This window comes from Heterodontus francisci, chromosome 16 (genome assembly GCF_036365525.1).
Source record: "Heterodontus francisci isolate sHetFra1 chromosome 16, sHetFra1.hap1, whole genome shotgun sequence".
NCBI lineage: Eukaryota > Metazoa > Chordata > Chondrichthyes > Heterodontiformes > Heterodontidae > Heterodontus > Heterodontus francisci.
In genome coordinates this window covers 43,657,314-43,672,510 of record NC_090386.1, presented here as the reverse complement: position 1 = coordinate 43,672,510, position 15,197 = coordinate 43,657,314, and the positions used below count along the sequence as shown (strand labels likewise).

Sequence of the window (15,197 nt, the reverse complement as noted above, 5' to 3'; positions counted from 1 at the left end):
CCCTTGTGTGAGAACCTAGAACTAGGGGGTAATTATTTCAAAATAAGGGGTCTCCCATTTAAGACAGAAATTAGGAGAATTATTTTCTCTCAGAGGGTCATGAGTCTTTGGAACTCTCGTCCTCAAAAGGCAATGGAAGCAGAGACTTTGAATATTTTTAAGGCAGAGATAGATTCTTGATAAGCAAGGGGTGAAAGGTTATCGGTGGAGTGATCAGTTCAGCCATGATCTTGTTGAATGGCAGAGCAGGCTCGAGGGGCCGAGTGACCAACTCCTGCTCCTAATTCGTATGTTCATATGTAATGCCGCTTCTTCAATGGTATCTCTGTCTATGGATGACCTCAGCATTGCTGCTTTCCCCCTTTAAACTACTGATTAAAGTCAGTTTCATTGTTCTGTGGCTTCCTGCTGTGTAGCCACCTCATCTGAGTTGATGAAATGTTGGCACAGCATGGAGCCCATGTGATGCAGTGAAGATTGCACTGCTCTTGCAAAACTACGGTTAAGTGCCTCTTTAACTACCTCAATTGGCTCTTGTCACTGCTGGGTGGGATGCCATTGTCTCACAGAAGCCACCTCTGGGAAAAGAGTGTGGAGGCGGGAACACATGATTTTTTGTGATTTTCCCAACACCCTCACCTCCAAATCTACTTGAGTCCTTTGGAAAAATTCCCCTCTTAATCTTCTCATAGGATGGGCATTAAGTACTATACTTGCCAGTGTTGCACACATTCCAAGAACAAGTGAATAGAAAATCTATTGAGAGCAGGACAGTGGTAAGACAAAATATGTTAAGTAACAGTAATTAGGTAACACCAAGTGTAAGCTTTAAAACATGTAGATTGTGAAAGGAAGTGTCACATACGCCAGAAGTCCAACGATACAACAATCATGGACTAACTCTGAAGACTTATGAAAAATGGGCTTTGTCTTTAAAAAATGAGCCTTTATTTTAAAAAGTGAACAATGGTCCAAAATGGCCACCACCGAAGAAAAAATGCCTTTTGTGCATTCAAACTGTCTGACAAAGACATAGGACAGATCTTCAAATCAAAGAGATTTCAATTGAACCCATTCTAAACCTATCTTAAAATATTCCAGAATTGAATGTCTTCTTCTGAAACAAATGAGGTATGAAATAGCCGCATCCTGGGCCATTGTGCGATCACCATGGGGAAGAACCCAGAGCATCCCCTCACAAGAGGTGAGAGATAACAGCTTTACCTTAAAAAAAAGACAGCCGGAGAGAAAGAGAGACTGTGAGATGGAGCAACATCTTAACAGCTTGTGTTCTGGCCAAGCCAGAAAGTACCTGCCCTGCTACAGAATCCGACATCTACATTATACAGCAGTGACAGCTAGAAGTAACCCAACATTTTCAACTGAATCTTCAATCAAGAGTGAAATATACACTCACCTCAGGCCTGCATCCATTAAGAACATGATTTCCAAGAGAATTCAACAGGTTTATCATAACATTTCCTCTCACTAAAAGCCACCTTCCATTTTCCCTTCTCTATCTGTCTGTTGTGTGTGTGTATGTGCAAGAAAATGCTTGAGTGGATGCCCTTGTGACAATTTTGGGATTAGGCATATGGCTCAATAACCAATTGACTTTTTATTTTTTAAAACCTACAAGAAAATCTGTCACTGTTTATTTGAATAAATAAACACCAAGGGGCTAAACGCTAATACAAATACACTTGCTCTGCTCAGGTGGGAAGTTGAACAGTGGGAACCACCCATGTCACACCACATGATCATAACAGAAGGCTGAGTAGGATAAGCACTAACAATGGCTTTGAGCATCTAAGTGAGTTAATGTAATTAGTCTTGTTTTCAAACCAGTATGAGTTCATTTTACCACTCTCAACGGCAGCCATACAGCTACCTCTCTCTTGCATCACTCCTGAATGGTGAAAATTACTAAGTATCCCGATCTTTGAAAGCTTACCTCCGTAAAGAAGCAATCTGCTCATTTGTTAATCCACCATTTTCTTCATATATTATGAGCAATTTCGCCTTCAGGTTGGACACTTTGACAGGGAAGCTTTTCAGAAAAATGTCTTAAAAATGGAAATAGATTATTTTAAATTATTCACTGTCCATAACTTATGAAGCCCAAGTTCATTAGGATAAATTCTACAAAACCTGTTTCCATTTATTTTCCAGTCTAATAACTTTCACATTCTATCATTTGTCGCATTTCACCATAACAATAATTTTATTTTTTACTCTAATCCATCTAGTCTAATGATTGTTACTCCCAAGAAAATGCAAAACATTTTAATTACCCGTGTTCTTTTCTCCTCCTGTAGCATTGCCAACATTCATGATTTATGGACTATTTTATTGTTTGTGATTCAAGAAAGGTTTAAAATATGTTGAAAGTGTCACTTAAATTTCCAATTTGAATTGTGAGCATTAAAGAAATTTCCATGAATCACCAACACAAGAGTGAATTATGAGCATGACACCGCTGCTCCTGGCTCTTACTGTGCAATTTAAAGGTACAGCCGACACCAAAATGGGCCATGATAAGCTGGATAAACAAACTGAAAAGTTTTTTTTTCATCTAATTAATGATCCAAGTGATTGAATTATAGAGGTGACAAGGTCAATATTTAACATGTAAGAAAAAAATCAAGCCCGTAAGTGCCACCATCTGATGAATAATTATTTGCCCAGAGCCAGAATGTGGAATGCATTACCTCAAGGAGTTGCTGAGGCGAATAGCATAGATGCATTTAAGCTGATGCTTTAGAAACATATGAGGAGTAAGAACAGAAGAATATGCTGATAGAGTTAGATGCGGAGGAGTGGGAGGAGACTCGTGTGGAACATGGATACTGGCATGGACAAGTTGGGCCGAATGGCTTGTTTCTGTGCTGTACGCTCGCGGTAACTCAATGATGGTACCCAGATCAGTTAACCCTCCGTGACATGGTAGAGAATCGGATTATTCATTTTGTAAAAAGGGATTCAAACCCAAAATCTGAAGCACTAATAATTCATAACACATTGAGTTTTCTTTTAATTATGACAGTAGCCATGTCCTCATGGACCTACATAAGCTCCCCATCCCCCGTACCTCAAGGTCAAAATCCACACCCTCATCTTCAATTCCCTCCATGGCTTCTTGTTATTGTATTAAACATTTTTTTTTTAATTGATTTGTCACTTCTTCACGAGAAATCTTGTGAGAGCAAAGATAGTAGATATCTCTTCTAAGATGACATAAGGTGTAGGAGTCTAAATCAAGAAGACGACTTTATATTGTGCTTTTCACAGCCTCAAGATGTCCCAAAGCACTTTGCAGACAATTAAGTATTTTTGAAGTCTGGTCACTTGAAGTAGGAAATGTGGCAGCAAATTTGCACACAGCAAGGTCCCATAAACAGCAATGTGATAATGACTGGATTATCTGTTTGAGTGATGTTGGCTAAGGTATAAATATTGGCCAGGACACTGGAGAGAACTCCCCTGCTCTTCTCCTTGGCAAATTGCAGCACCAGAGTGGAGGGATGAGGGATTCTTCCCCTACTACCTCCACCACCTCTACTGAGCTCTTGGTTTCATCCATACTACTGTTCAGATGCACTGAATGGATGACAGGACTTTCGCACAATGCAGAGGGAAACATAATTAGGGAGACATCACACGCAACTCTTAACAGTCACAGGCTGGGGATTCAGAGCAGCACCAGCAAAGGCCTGAGAGCAGATACCCACATAGCTGAGACCAGCAGCTTTGCATAACATTGCCTTTATATGGCTGGATCCTGGAGCTGCTTTTATGTTGTTCTTTTAATTTGAATTCCAGAAGCCCAGCATCCATTTGCCAGTTCTCAGTGTTTATGATGTTAAAACTGCTTTTCGGAGCCCAGTAGCAGACTTGTAAATCCATACTGAAGCTCTCACTACTCTGCCCCAGTCAAACCTCTGAATGGATCATCTGGAAACTTGAGATGTAAAGTGGACACCAAAAGGCAGGTTGTTTTTAAACAAAGGTTTGCTTTATCTCACTTTCGCACCTCATGAAGTAGAGACATTAATTATCCAATCTGCTAAATGTTGACAAATTTTCATCATCAGCAAAGCAAATTGCAGAACTCCAACTGACAACTCAACCTCCTACCCTGCCTTAACCCGCCACTTGTCTGATTTTAGATTTAACAATACATGGTGACCCTCCTTTTCCTCCATTTCTCAGAGTTAGTTACTGCTTGGATCAGAAAAGTATCATTTCATGAGGAAAAAAATACTAAAACAGCTTATCATTTTTAGTCCTGGATAAAAATGGATTTGAAACAGAATGCAGCATTCTTAACATATAAGAAAAACACTGACTCACTCATCATTGAACATTTCTGTTGAATAGAAAGATGCTAATCAGTGCTGAATAGAATCTTCCCCACAGAAAATATATTCCAGATTACAAATTTTAAACAATCATAGCTTTTGAATGGATCATTTAATTTTACTCATTTAAAAAGTGCAGGATATGATATTGTAATCTTTGTTATTCTTCTACCTTACATTGCTTGTTCCAAGAAGTGACAGAATCCTTGATTTAGTTAAGGCAGGTTAATTCCATGTTACTTATATTAGTCTCAGTTTGGTGGTTAGCTCTGGAAAAATGGTTTCCCCTTATGCATGTATGCCCTCCACTGGCCAACTCCTGCACTCACACCAAATTAAGCTTCTTAATCATAATTCAGAACAGCCAGATTACAAGTGGAGCATTTTCTATGTGGCTGTGGACTTTGGGAATTGGGGCGATACATTGCAATTCTCAAGAGAGAAGACACAAGATCACAATATCACAGGCGAATCTCTCATCAAAAATGGGAGAGTTGGTAGGCCTGGAGAAAGAACACGATCAAAATATCTTACAATCATTCTCTTACCTATTTGGCACAGCTTCAAGACCCAATGTGTTTCATCTATGTCCAACATAATTTTATCTTTCTATCTATTGGTTAGCTAAATTTGTTTTTTTTGGGTTAATTTTCCCATTTCTCCTCAGATTTCAGAATGTGAATCAATCTAGAAGCCTACGAATGGCAGCATTAAATATTATTAACTGCCTACATTGGCAACCTCTTCTCCCAATTCTTTAAATTTAAAATCCTCAACTCCTCTTCAAACTCTTTCACTACCTCATTTCAACTTATCTCTACTGCCTTCTCTACATGTCCATTTCAGTGCATTTTGCCCCATCTGCCCCACTACCTGTGGCACAGTCCTTAGCCACCTAGATCTCATTCTCTGCAACTCCCTTCCTAAACCCACTATCTCAGTCACCAATCCAAAGTGCCTTACGACATTTTCTCTGTTAAAGATGCTATACACATGCCAGTTGTTTAGTCAAACATCATACAGACACGGCAATGTGGTGAAACTGGTCTTTGCCAGTAATGTGAAACAGGCTCATAGCCCATTTCACACACACAATAGAAAAGTAAAGAAGTCAGGTGGGCCAGTCTCTTCTTCCTGTCCCTTGGGAAGAGGACCTTCCAGCTCACCATTGCAGCCTGGAGGAGAACTTGCAGTGAGGCATTGTTAAACCATGGGTCCACCCAGTGTCTTCCCTCTGCCATGGTGCCAGCAACCTCCTGGTCTGGTGTTCACATCAGGCATAGGGCTGCAGGGTTCTTCACTTGAGGCACAGGGTTGCAGGGAACTCCACATGAGGCACAGAGCTACAGGGGTCTTCACTTGAGGCACAGGGTTGCAGGGGTCTTCACTTGAGGCACAGGGTTGCAGGGGTCCTCACTTGAGGCACAGGGAATGTCAGCACTGTTGCTGAGACAATCGTCAGCAACAAGGCAGAACTGCATGCAGGGCTGGCAGCCCTTTAAATATGGCAGTAGCACCTGATACTCAGTCAAGTGACGCTTCCATCGGTGCCTCGTTGCCTGCCCCCGCTCATCAAATGTACAGGTCCCGCGCCTCCAGGCCGTTAATTGTCCGGCTGCCATGTAATAGCCTTCGTCCGGCTGCATGTAGCTTGTGCAGCAACGGCACCCACATCTGGTGCCGCTGCCTTGACCTGCACCATCCAAATTAAATTCTGCCCCATATGTCTGCAGAATAATAACTAATTGTCGTCGCATCATAGCAACAGAAACTACAGTGACTTGTTTTAGTCACTGTGCAAAATAGTTCTAAAAACAGAAACATAGATCTTGTTTAGCAATAGTAAACTTACTGAAATTGTGAGCAACCTTTTCATTCAGAAGAATTCGCTGATGGGTAGAAAAATCATTAACCGCGTGCGTTATGATGTCTTGGATAGAGAACTGCTCAAGAAGTCTTGGACAATGTAATTGTATCTTTGCCGTATTGCTGTGATCCCAAATAGATTTCTGAATCTGAAATAAAGAAAATAAATAATCTTAACACAAACAGTTATTGCTTTACATTTGATCATTTTCTGCTATTATTTTAAAACACATTCTTTGTGCACGTTATTTACGATATAAAACTACAGTGGACATGTCAAAAGCAATATCAACAATTCAGGGTATATCCAGCACAGAGAAGAATTCTGAGACGATCACATAGGTGTCTTTGAACCTAGAATGCCTTTCCAAGCATAAAGCTCTTCCTGGTCAGCAACCCCTTGGTGGAAGACACTATGTTTACTTTATCCCAGTATCTCGAAGCTTAAGAGAGTGCACACACACCCTTCACCATCAGACCAATATGACAATTTCACACATCAGGTTTGTTAGTCTCATTGCCAAAACTGGTGTCAGGTTAGTGCTGGAAGTAATGGCAAGATATTGTGAACTCATATCCACTCTTACCTGGAAACTATCCAGACACATTCCCATTACTTTAGCGGCTTTCAGAAAGGGCAGCCCTTCAATAATTCTGATAAGACGTAGCCTGAGCAGAGAGGAGAATTCCCACAATCTGTACCACCCAGATCATGCACCCATGTCCTATTTTTAACAACTCTAGTGAAATGAAGAAACGAAAGCTCTGATGTTTGAAACATCTTGAAATCTGCTTTGCCACATGCAGCGTTTGAACTGATAACTTTAATTAGTGAAAGTTTGTGCTTTGCTTAACTAATTCAAAATGGAATTATTCATAGCCTGTACTTTATAATGACAAGAAAGTAACATGCAGACAGAAAAGCGCACCTTTACGCCTGCGTAGTTTGATTTTTTTTTTAAACTTGACCATTTTATACTGTATTCATTGTAATAACAAACAGGTCAAGGAAGTCATTTTAATACTAACATGTGACTAAAGATGCCATTTTTTTATCCTGTATTTACTACTAAGTAGTAACCAGTCATGAAAAAGTAATGAACCTTGATTTAGTCACAATTAATGAATCAATACTCATATTAGAAATAATGGGTTTCATTTAAATTTGTTGATCCCTGATAAAGGCCTATGACATCACTGGCTCAGTGAATAGAGAAGTTATTCAAATTCAGATTAAGAGACAATGTGAAACAACTCCATTGTATTCCTGTCTGAGAGACCAAAACTAGGTGGTCGTTAGGGGAAGACATGATTTAAAACCAATCAAATTTACCTGGCAACTGCTACAACCAATTATTAAATTAACAATATCCTGTGGTGTGATGGTTATCCAGGGGTTAAAAACAAGGCTTCTATAAGGTTTCATTGCTAGCCAAGTTCTGAAGACTCTCTAGACAAGAACCACGTGTCAATCCCCACAAGTGGGTTTGAGTCCGAAACGGAGTCCTGAGACAGTGAATCCTGACCTACACTTCAACAGAATGCGCAAACAGCTGAAGCTGTAAAAGTAATTGTCCTAATTTTGTTAAGTATACCTTTCTCCTTTAATAAACTTTCTAAAATTTACTATCCAATGAGTCCTGCTTTTGCCTTAATTGGTGAAGTTGTGTGCAAACAAAAGTAAATTTATTAAGTCACTTACAAATTGATGGCAAATTGGAGTAGCTGAAATTAATCAAGAAACAAATTAAGTTACAGATAACAAAATCAAATAAAATATACTACACCAGCACATTCAAACATATGAAGCAATGGATGGGACACCTGGATGAAAAGTTTAGTAAAACTAGTGAACTCCGACTTGTGCCACATAGATGGAGTAATTGGAAAATGACGTAATAGTTCTACACTAGATATAAATAACCAGCTAAAAAAACGATTTATAATAAACCCATTTGACAGAGTTACTCTGTAATATCAAGCCTGCCATTATAGATTTTCTATGCTTGATTTCACATTCAGCCTATGTGGAATTATATGGAGAAGGCTTTGTATTTTGATCTGTGCAACAGCATTATAAACCTGTTTTTAAAGAATGGGTTTCTGATTTTATTACATACAGCCCACAACAGCACAAGATGGGGCATTGGTTCACTAATTTGGAAAACTAAATGGGTAAATGAATCGCTGAAATTTGCCAACAAAAATGGCTGCTTGTTCTTCCATGGTTTTGAGAGATCATAGAAGTAAGCAGAGACAATGATCTGATCAGCTGTTGACTTTTCCCATTTCGTGTGTACATCAGCTATCTGGAAGTTTAATATTTGGAGATATGCCAACAGTCTTTTTTTTTATTCATTCAGGGGATGTCAGCATCACTGGCAAGGTTAGTGTTTACTGTTCATCGCTAACTGTCCTTGAGAAGGGGATGGTGAGCAGCCTTCTTGCACCGCTGCAGTCCATGTGATGTAGGTCCCCACAGTGTTGTTAGTTAGGGAGTTCCAGCAACAATGATGCAACGACAATATATTTCCAAGCCAGGGTGGTGTGTAACTCGGAGGGGAACTTTCAGGTGGTAGTGCTTCCATGCACCTACTGCCCTTGTCCTTCTAGCTGGTAGAGGTCACAGGTTTGGGAGGTGTTATTGAAGAATCCTTGGCAAGTGTCTGTAGTGCATCGTGTGTTAGGGTCTGAAGTTCTGTTAATGGTTGATAAATACCTGGTAGTTGAAAGTAATAGGGTGAACAGGTGTTGGTGTTAATTAGTTAATTGTGTTCAAATGTGTATATATAAAGAGCCTGCCAGCAGTAGGTGGGTATTGTTAGAAGTAAGCTCTATGGCAAACAATAAACTGTCTCTAACGAAGCTACCTGGTCTCAGTGTCTTGGAAGTTCTACAACATCTTGTATATGGTACACACAGTTGCACACTGTCAGTGGTGGAGGGAGTGAATATTTAAGGTGGTGGATGGGGTGCCAATCAAGCAGGTTGTTTTGTCCTGGATGGTGTTGAATTTCATGAGTGTTGTTGAAGCTGCACCCATCCAGGCAAGTGGGGAGTATTCCATCACACTCCTGACTTGTGCCTTGTAGATGATGGACAGGATTTGGGGAGTCAGGGAGTGAGTTACTCATTGCAGAATCCCCTGCCTCTGACCTGTACTCATAGCTACAGTATTTATGTGGCTGGTCCATACAGTTAATTTTCTGGTTAATGCTGACCCCCAGGATGTCAAGGGAAATGGTCATTGTGTGGCCCGAATGTTACTTGCCCCATATCAGTCCAAGACTGAATGTCGTCCAGGTCTTGTTGCAAGTGGGCACGGTCATTATCTTAAGAGTTGCAAATGGAACTGAACATTGCAATCATCAGCAAACATCCTCACATCTGACCTTATGATGGAGGGAAGGTCGTTGATGAAGCAGCTAAAAATGGCTGAGCCGAAGACACTGCACTAACGAACTCCTAAAGCCATGTCCTGAAGCTGAAATAATTGTCTTTTTATTCTTTCATGGGTTATTAGCATTGCTGGCAAGGCCAGCATTTGTTGCCCATCCCTAATAGCCCTTGAGAAGGTGGTGGTGAGCTGCCATCTTGAACAACTGTAGTCTATCTGGTGTAGGTACACCCACAGTGCTGTCAGGGAGGGAGTTCCAGGTTTTTGAATCAGAGACAGTGAAGGAATGGCAATATTGTTACAAGCCAAGATGATGTGTCGTTCGAGGGAAACTTGCCAGTAATGGTGGTCCCATGCGTCTGCTGCCGTTGTTCTTCTAGGTGGACGAGGTCGCGGGTTTGGAAGGTGCTGTCAAAGGAGGCTTGGCGAGTTGCTGCAGTGCATCTTGTCGATGGTACACATCAGAATGGTTCTGATGAAAGGTCACTGACTTGAAACGTTAACTCTGCTTCTCTGTCCATAGATGCTGCCAGACCTGCTGAGTATGTTCCAACATTTCTTGTTTTTACTCTCATCTAACATCTTGATTTCAGCTCTTTTGAGCATGGTTGTTTTAAGGCTATAATGAGGTCTGGAGCTGAGTGGCCCTGGCAGAACCCAAATTGAGCAATGGTGAGCAGGTTATTGCTGTGTAAGTGCTACTTGACAGCACTGTCAGCGATACCTTCCATCACTTTGCTGATGATTGAGAGTAGACCGATAGGGTGGTAATTGGCTGGATTGAACTTCTCTTGCTTTTTGTGGACAGGATACACCTGGGCAGTTTTCCACATTGTCTAGTAGATGTACTGGAACAGCTTGGCTAGGGGTGCGGCTAATTTTGGAGCACAAGACGGGATGTTGTCGGGGCCCACAGCCTTTTCTGTATCCAGTGCCTTCAGTCTTTTCTTGATATCACATGGAGTGAATAGAATTGACTGAAGACTGGCATTTATGATGGTGGGGACCATAGGAAGAGGCGAGATGGATCATCCACTCAGCACTTCCGGCTGAAAATGGTTGCAAATGCTTTAGCCTTGTCTTTTGCACTGATCTGCTCGGCTCCCCCATCATTGTCGATGGGGATGTTTGTGGAGTTTCCTCCTCCAGTAAGTAGTTTAATTGTCCACCACCATTCACACTGGATGTGGCAGGACTGCAGAGCTTTGATCTGATCCATTAGTTCTAGGATTGTTTAGCACTGTCTACCACATGTTGCTTCTGCTTTTTAGCATGCATGTAATCCTGTGTTGTAGCTTCAGCAGGTTGGCACCTCATTTTTAGGTAAGCCTGGTGGTGCTCCTGGCATGCCCTCCTGCACTCTTCATTGGCCTCGAACAACCGCAACCATCTTCCTTTGCTGAATATGACTCCAATGGCTGTCAAATATATACAAGTTTAAGATGAATAAAAGTTTACTGGCCTGTACCATTGACCACAACAACTGGGAATATAAAACGGAAACAATTTGAAACGTAATTTTTGCAGAGAAACATTTTTAAAACATTTTCACAATTGAGATAAGAATCTGAGCAAAATCCTTGCAGCAACTTCTTGTTTCTTGGAGGCAGTTTGATTTCCTCCTCTCCCTACCACCCCTGCAGTGACAACTTGAAAAGTCTAGAAAAGAATTTAAATTGTTGCTGACTTTTTTTTTAACCACATTGGAGAAAGGAACAGCAAATTGTCTGTGATAGGTCAGTGATAAGTTTGACAGGCTTTGCTCTGACAAATACAGAAATAAATCAGCTGATACTCACAGCCACCTTACAATACAAACAGACTCAAAGCTGTGATCTTGTGGTATCGTCCCCTCGTGGTTTGAGTTTCTGCAGAAAGGTATTATTGAAAAATTCATCCAATCCCAAGGCAAAGCTGCTGATTGGCATTAGAAACAACAGTGCTAGAATAAAGGTAACAAGGATTACTGAAACTACTGACCTTTTCTGGGGCAACTATATCCCAATGGAATGCTTTAGTCTTCTTCACCATACCACTCGAATTCTTAAGTGAGAATGGAGGAGGTATAGGAATAGCTGGTGCCAGAGGTGGAGTTGGAAGGTGTTGGGTCACAAGGGGAGGAGTGATCGTTTCCAAAGGTGATTCTACAGCCGTTTTCTCAACTGGAGAGATAAGTTCTGTTCCTTCTTCCTCCTCCGCCTTTTTATCTGCATCCTTGTTTTGTTCTTTTTCCTTTTGCTGATTTGAGTTTCCAGGTAAGTCAGTTTGTTTTAACACGGTTTGATCAGTCGGCTCTTTTTTGGATGGTACATCAGGAATAACCTCAAACAAGTTATTTTCTACAAAACTCTGTGACTGGGATAAACGTTTCCAGTGCAAACAGCATTTATCGATAGCATCAATCCATTCATCCTGGTACTTTGTTACATCTTCTTTACTTTGCAACTGGTCAGTAATTGGTATTCGGAATCTAAGGTTAAGAAAAGGCAATTGAACTATTATTTGCATCAAAATTATAATTATAATGGCCTATATATACTTTTCCAAAGTGTTCCAAAATATGCTAGCTTCAAATTTTTCTGAAACAATATCAGAAATAGGGGACTTTTCGCACTGGCAGAAGAACCATAAACATTTCTTGAAAGAAATAGCTCAAAAAAGATGAGCCCTGTGTACATGGTGATTGTGCATATTTGAGATATCTGGAGGATTAGATCACAAAGAGTTAGAAGTCATGCTTCAGCTATACAAAACTACAGTTAGATCACACCTGGAGTATATGAGCAGCTCTGGGCACCATACCTTAGGAAGGATATAATGGCGTTGGAGGGAGTGCAGCGTAGATTTACCAGAATGATATCTGGACTCCAAGAGTTAAATTACGAGAAAGGTTACACAAATTAAAATTGTATTCCCTGGAATTTAGAAGATTAAGGGCTGATTTGATCAAAGTTTTCAATTTATTAAAGGGAACTGACAGGGTAGATAGAGAGAAATGATTTCCATTGGTTGGTACATCTAGGGCTAAGGGACATAACCTAAAAGTTAGAGCTAAGCCTTTCAGGAGTGACGTTAGGGAACACTTCTGCTCACAATGTGGGATAGAAGTTTGGAACTCTCTTCCACAAACAGCAAGTGATGCTAGATCAATTATAAATTTTAAATCAGAGATTAATATATGTTTGTTGATTAAAGGTATTATGAGATATGAGTATGTGGAGTCAGGTCACAAATTAGCCAAGATCTCATTGAATGGCGGAACATGCTGGAGGGGATAAATGGTCTACTCCTGTTCCTATGTTGCTTGAAAAATTAATATTGGATTTTCATTCACAACAAGGCTAGTCTTTCTTTCAAATATTGTTTTTCCCACTCTGACGAGTATGCTACTGACTTAGTTTCCCATTTAGTGCACAAGAATTGACCAACAAATCGCATGGTTTTTATTAGGAACAGGAATAAAACTATTAGACCCAACAAGTCAATCTCTTTCGGATAGATAGGTTTTATGCATCTGCCTTCTTATTTTATCCTTCAATCCCTTTTCTCTTCAGAATGATACATAACAGGCATTGGAATACATTTATATTGCCTCTTCAATGGGCTTCCCCAGTAACTTGCTCCACAAACCTTCCACCCTTTTTGTGGAAGTTCCATTCAACTTCTTTTCTTATTCTTAACCTTCTTTAAAATAAAGTAAAAAATTGCCGCTCGTGTTATTAGAATCCATCCTCAGTGAACAATTTGCCTGGATTAACCTTGCTAATTCTCGACATAAGTTTGGAACTTATAATTAGGTTACCTCAAAGCCTCTCTCACAAATTGGGAAATTTGTGCTTTTTTAATTTAAAAAGTAAATCATTAGCAACATTCAACTGACTGATTCTTTTGCACTGCAAACAGTTTCAAAGACTCCAACCGAAAGCAGTACAATTAATTAACTCTCTTTGAAGATAACAAGTTGCCCTTATCAGTGTAAAATTTTGTTTCCTGTCACAGGTAACAATTTGTTTGGTTAAGATTTTATAATAGATCAGAATATTGGGGCAGATTTTAAAGGGCCCTGCCTGCCATAAACACAGTAGCAACCACCTAAAAATGGTGTTGGGTCACTTACCACCCCAGTTAGGTTGGCACTCTCATTGATGTTATTTTGGGTAGAGTCCCCAGATGGGCAGATGGAGTGCCCACTTGCTTTCGGTGAGAGGCCACGTGCAATAGAAAAATTGGGGTCCTATGATGTGCATAAGACCTTGATTACTGCACACATTTGTACCACCATTGATGGATCAATAGAGGCCACTCAGTAAGCAGGCTCACTAATTTTTTTGGGGTGGCCGGGAGAAGGTTTGCTCGATCACATCAAGATGGCTACTGCTTATGTTGCTTTTGCTTGGACCTCAGCTTCTCCTGAGTCCACAAAAAGCTTCAGGCTGCTGCCAACCTGTGCAAGAATCCCCTCATGTCCATTCGTGTCACCCGCCTCTCCCCTGACTGATGGCCAGCTCAACATGGGGGCCGGACTAATTCCTGTCTTTCCCAATCAGTGAGCTGCCTCAGAGGTCCAATGTGGTAACTACAGATTGATGACTGAATGTAAATGAGGCCTAGGCCAAGTTATGTAACTCAAGTGAAAATCAAGTGAAAAGCCATTTTCTGAGAACTTATCCTGGTGTAACGGCAGTCTGAAACATAGGGCCGAATTTGAATGCGGACAAGCACGTGGCTTTGGGTGTTGGTTTAAAAACCAGTGATTTTGACAGTGGGTTAGGAAGCCGGCTCCAAAACCATGACTGGAAGAGCGTTAGGTTGTGTATGTGCAACCCCCTCAGGAGAAGTCTGTTGTCAATTTCCATCTGCTAATCACTCAATTAGAGCAATATTGAAACGCTTTTTACTTTAAAGTTGGGACCACAGGTTTCCTGACATACTGAAACTTGCCTGTGAAACCGTTATAGGTACACAGCAGAAATTATGGGGCTAAAGCAATCTCATGCAAAGGTACCAATAAATATTCAGTACTCACAGCTGCTTTTCTACCAGCTAGTGAGAAAGCTTTTGCTCCAGTACTTTCACTGAGAGGTTACTTTACACAATGAGGTTACTATCTACACTTCGGAAGTTTGCTCTATCACATCAGGACGGGTGCCACGCATGCTGCCTTAGATTGGACCTCAGCTCTGGGCCAAGATGACAAGCAATAGCCCCAGAGCAGCCTGCTGCTGTAACTGCACAGCAGAGGGGGAACCAGCAGAGAGGCGACAGTAAAAGAACGACCGACAGAGGGGCGCAGCTCGCAGGAAGCACTACCCACAAAACAGGGTCTAAAGGCAGAGGTTCAGCTTCCTTGACATATCTGGACACCAGTGTCGAAGGAGGCCTGGCAGGTAGTGACAGCCATTGGCAACCTCCCAGAAGACTGCTCATACTAGGTGGCCAAGCATTACCAGTGGCTGTCAAAGTCACCACTGCCCTCAACTATTTTGCCTCTGGGTCCTTCCACGGCTTTGTCGCAGATACTTGCAGGATCTCCCAGTCGTTTGCCCACAAATGCATAAGAGAGGTGAAGGATG

At 41.0% G+C, this 15,197-nt stretch overlaps 1 protein-coding gene across 1 annotated transcript in view; it reads right to left on the bottom strand.

Annotated features, from left to right (window-relative positions):
- Positions 1-15,197, bottom strand: part of LOC137378075 (formin-F) — a 170,453-nt gene that overhangs the window by 87,112 nt on the left and 68,144 nt on the right. Inside the window, exons 7-9 of the mRNA XM_068048141.1 lie at positions 11,605-12,094; positions 6,214-6,376; positions 1,955-2,066 (exon numbers count right to left, since the gene is read on the bottom strand). Of these exons, the coding sequence (XP_067904242.1) occupies positions 1,955-2,066; positions 6,214-6,376; positions 11,605-12,094 (765 nt within the window). The remainder of the gene's footprint in view (positions 1-1,954; positions 2,067-6,213; positions 6,377-11,604; positions 12,095-15,197) is intronic.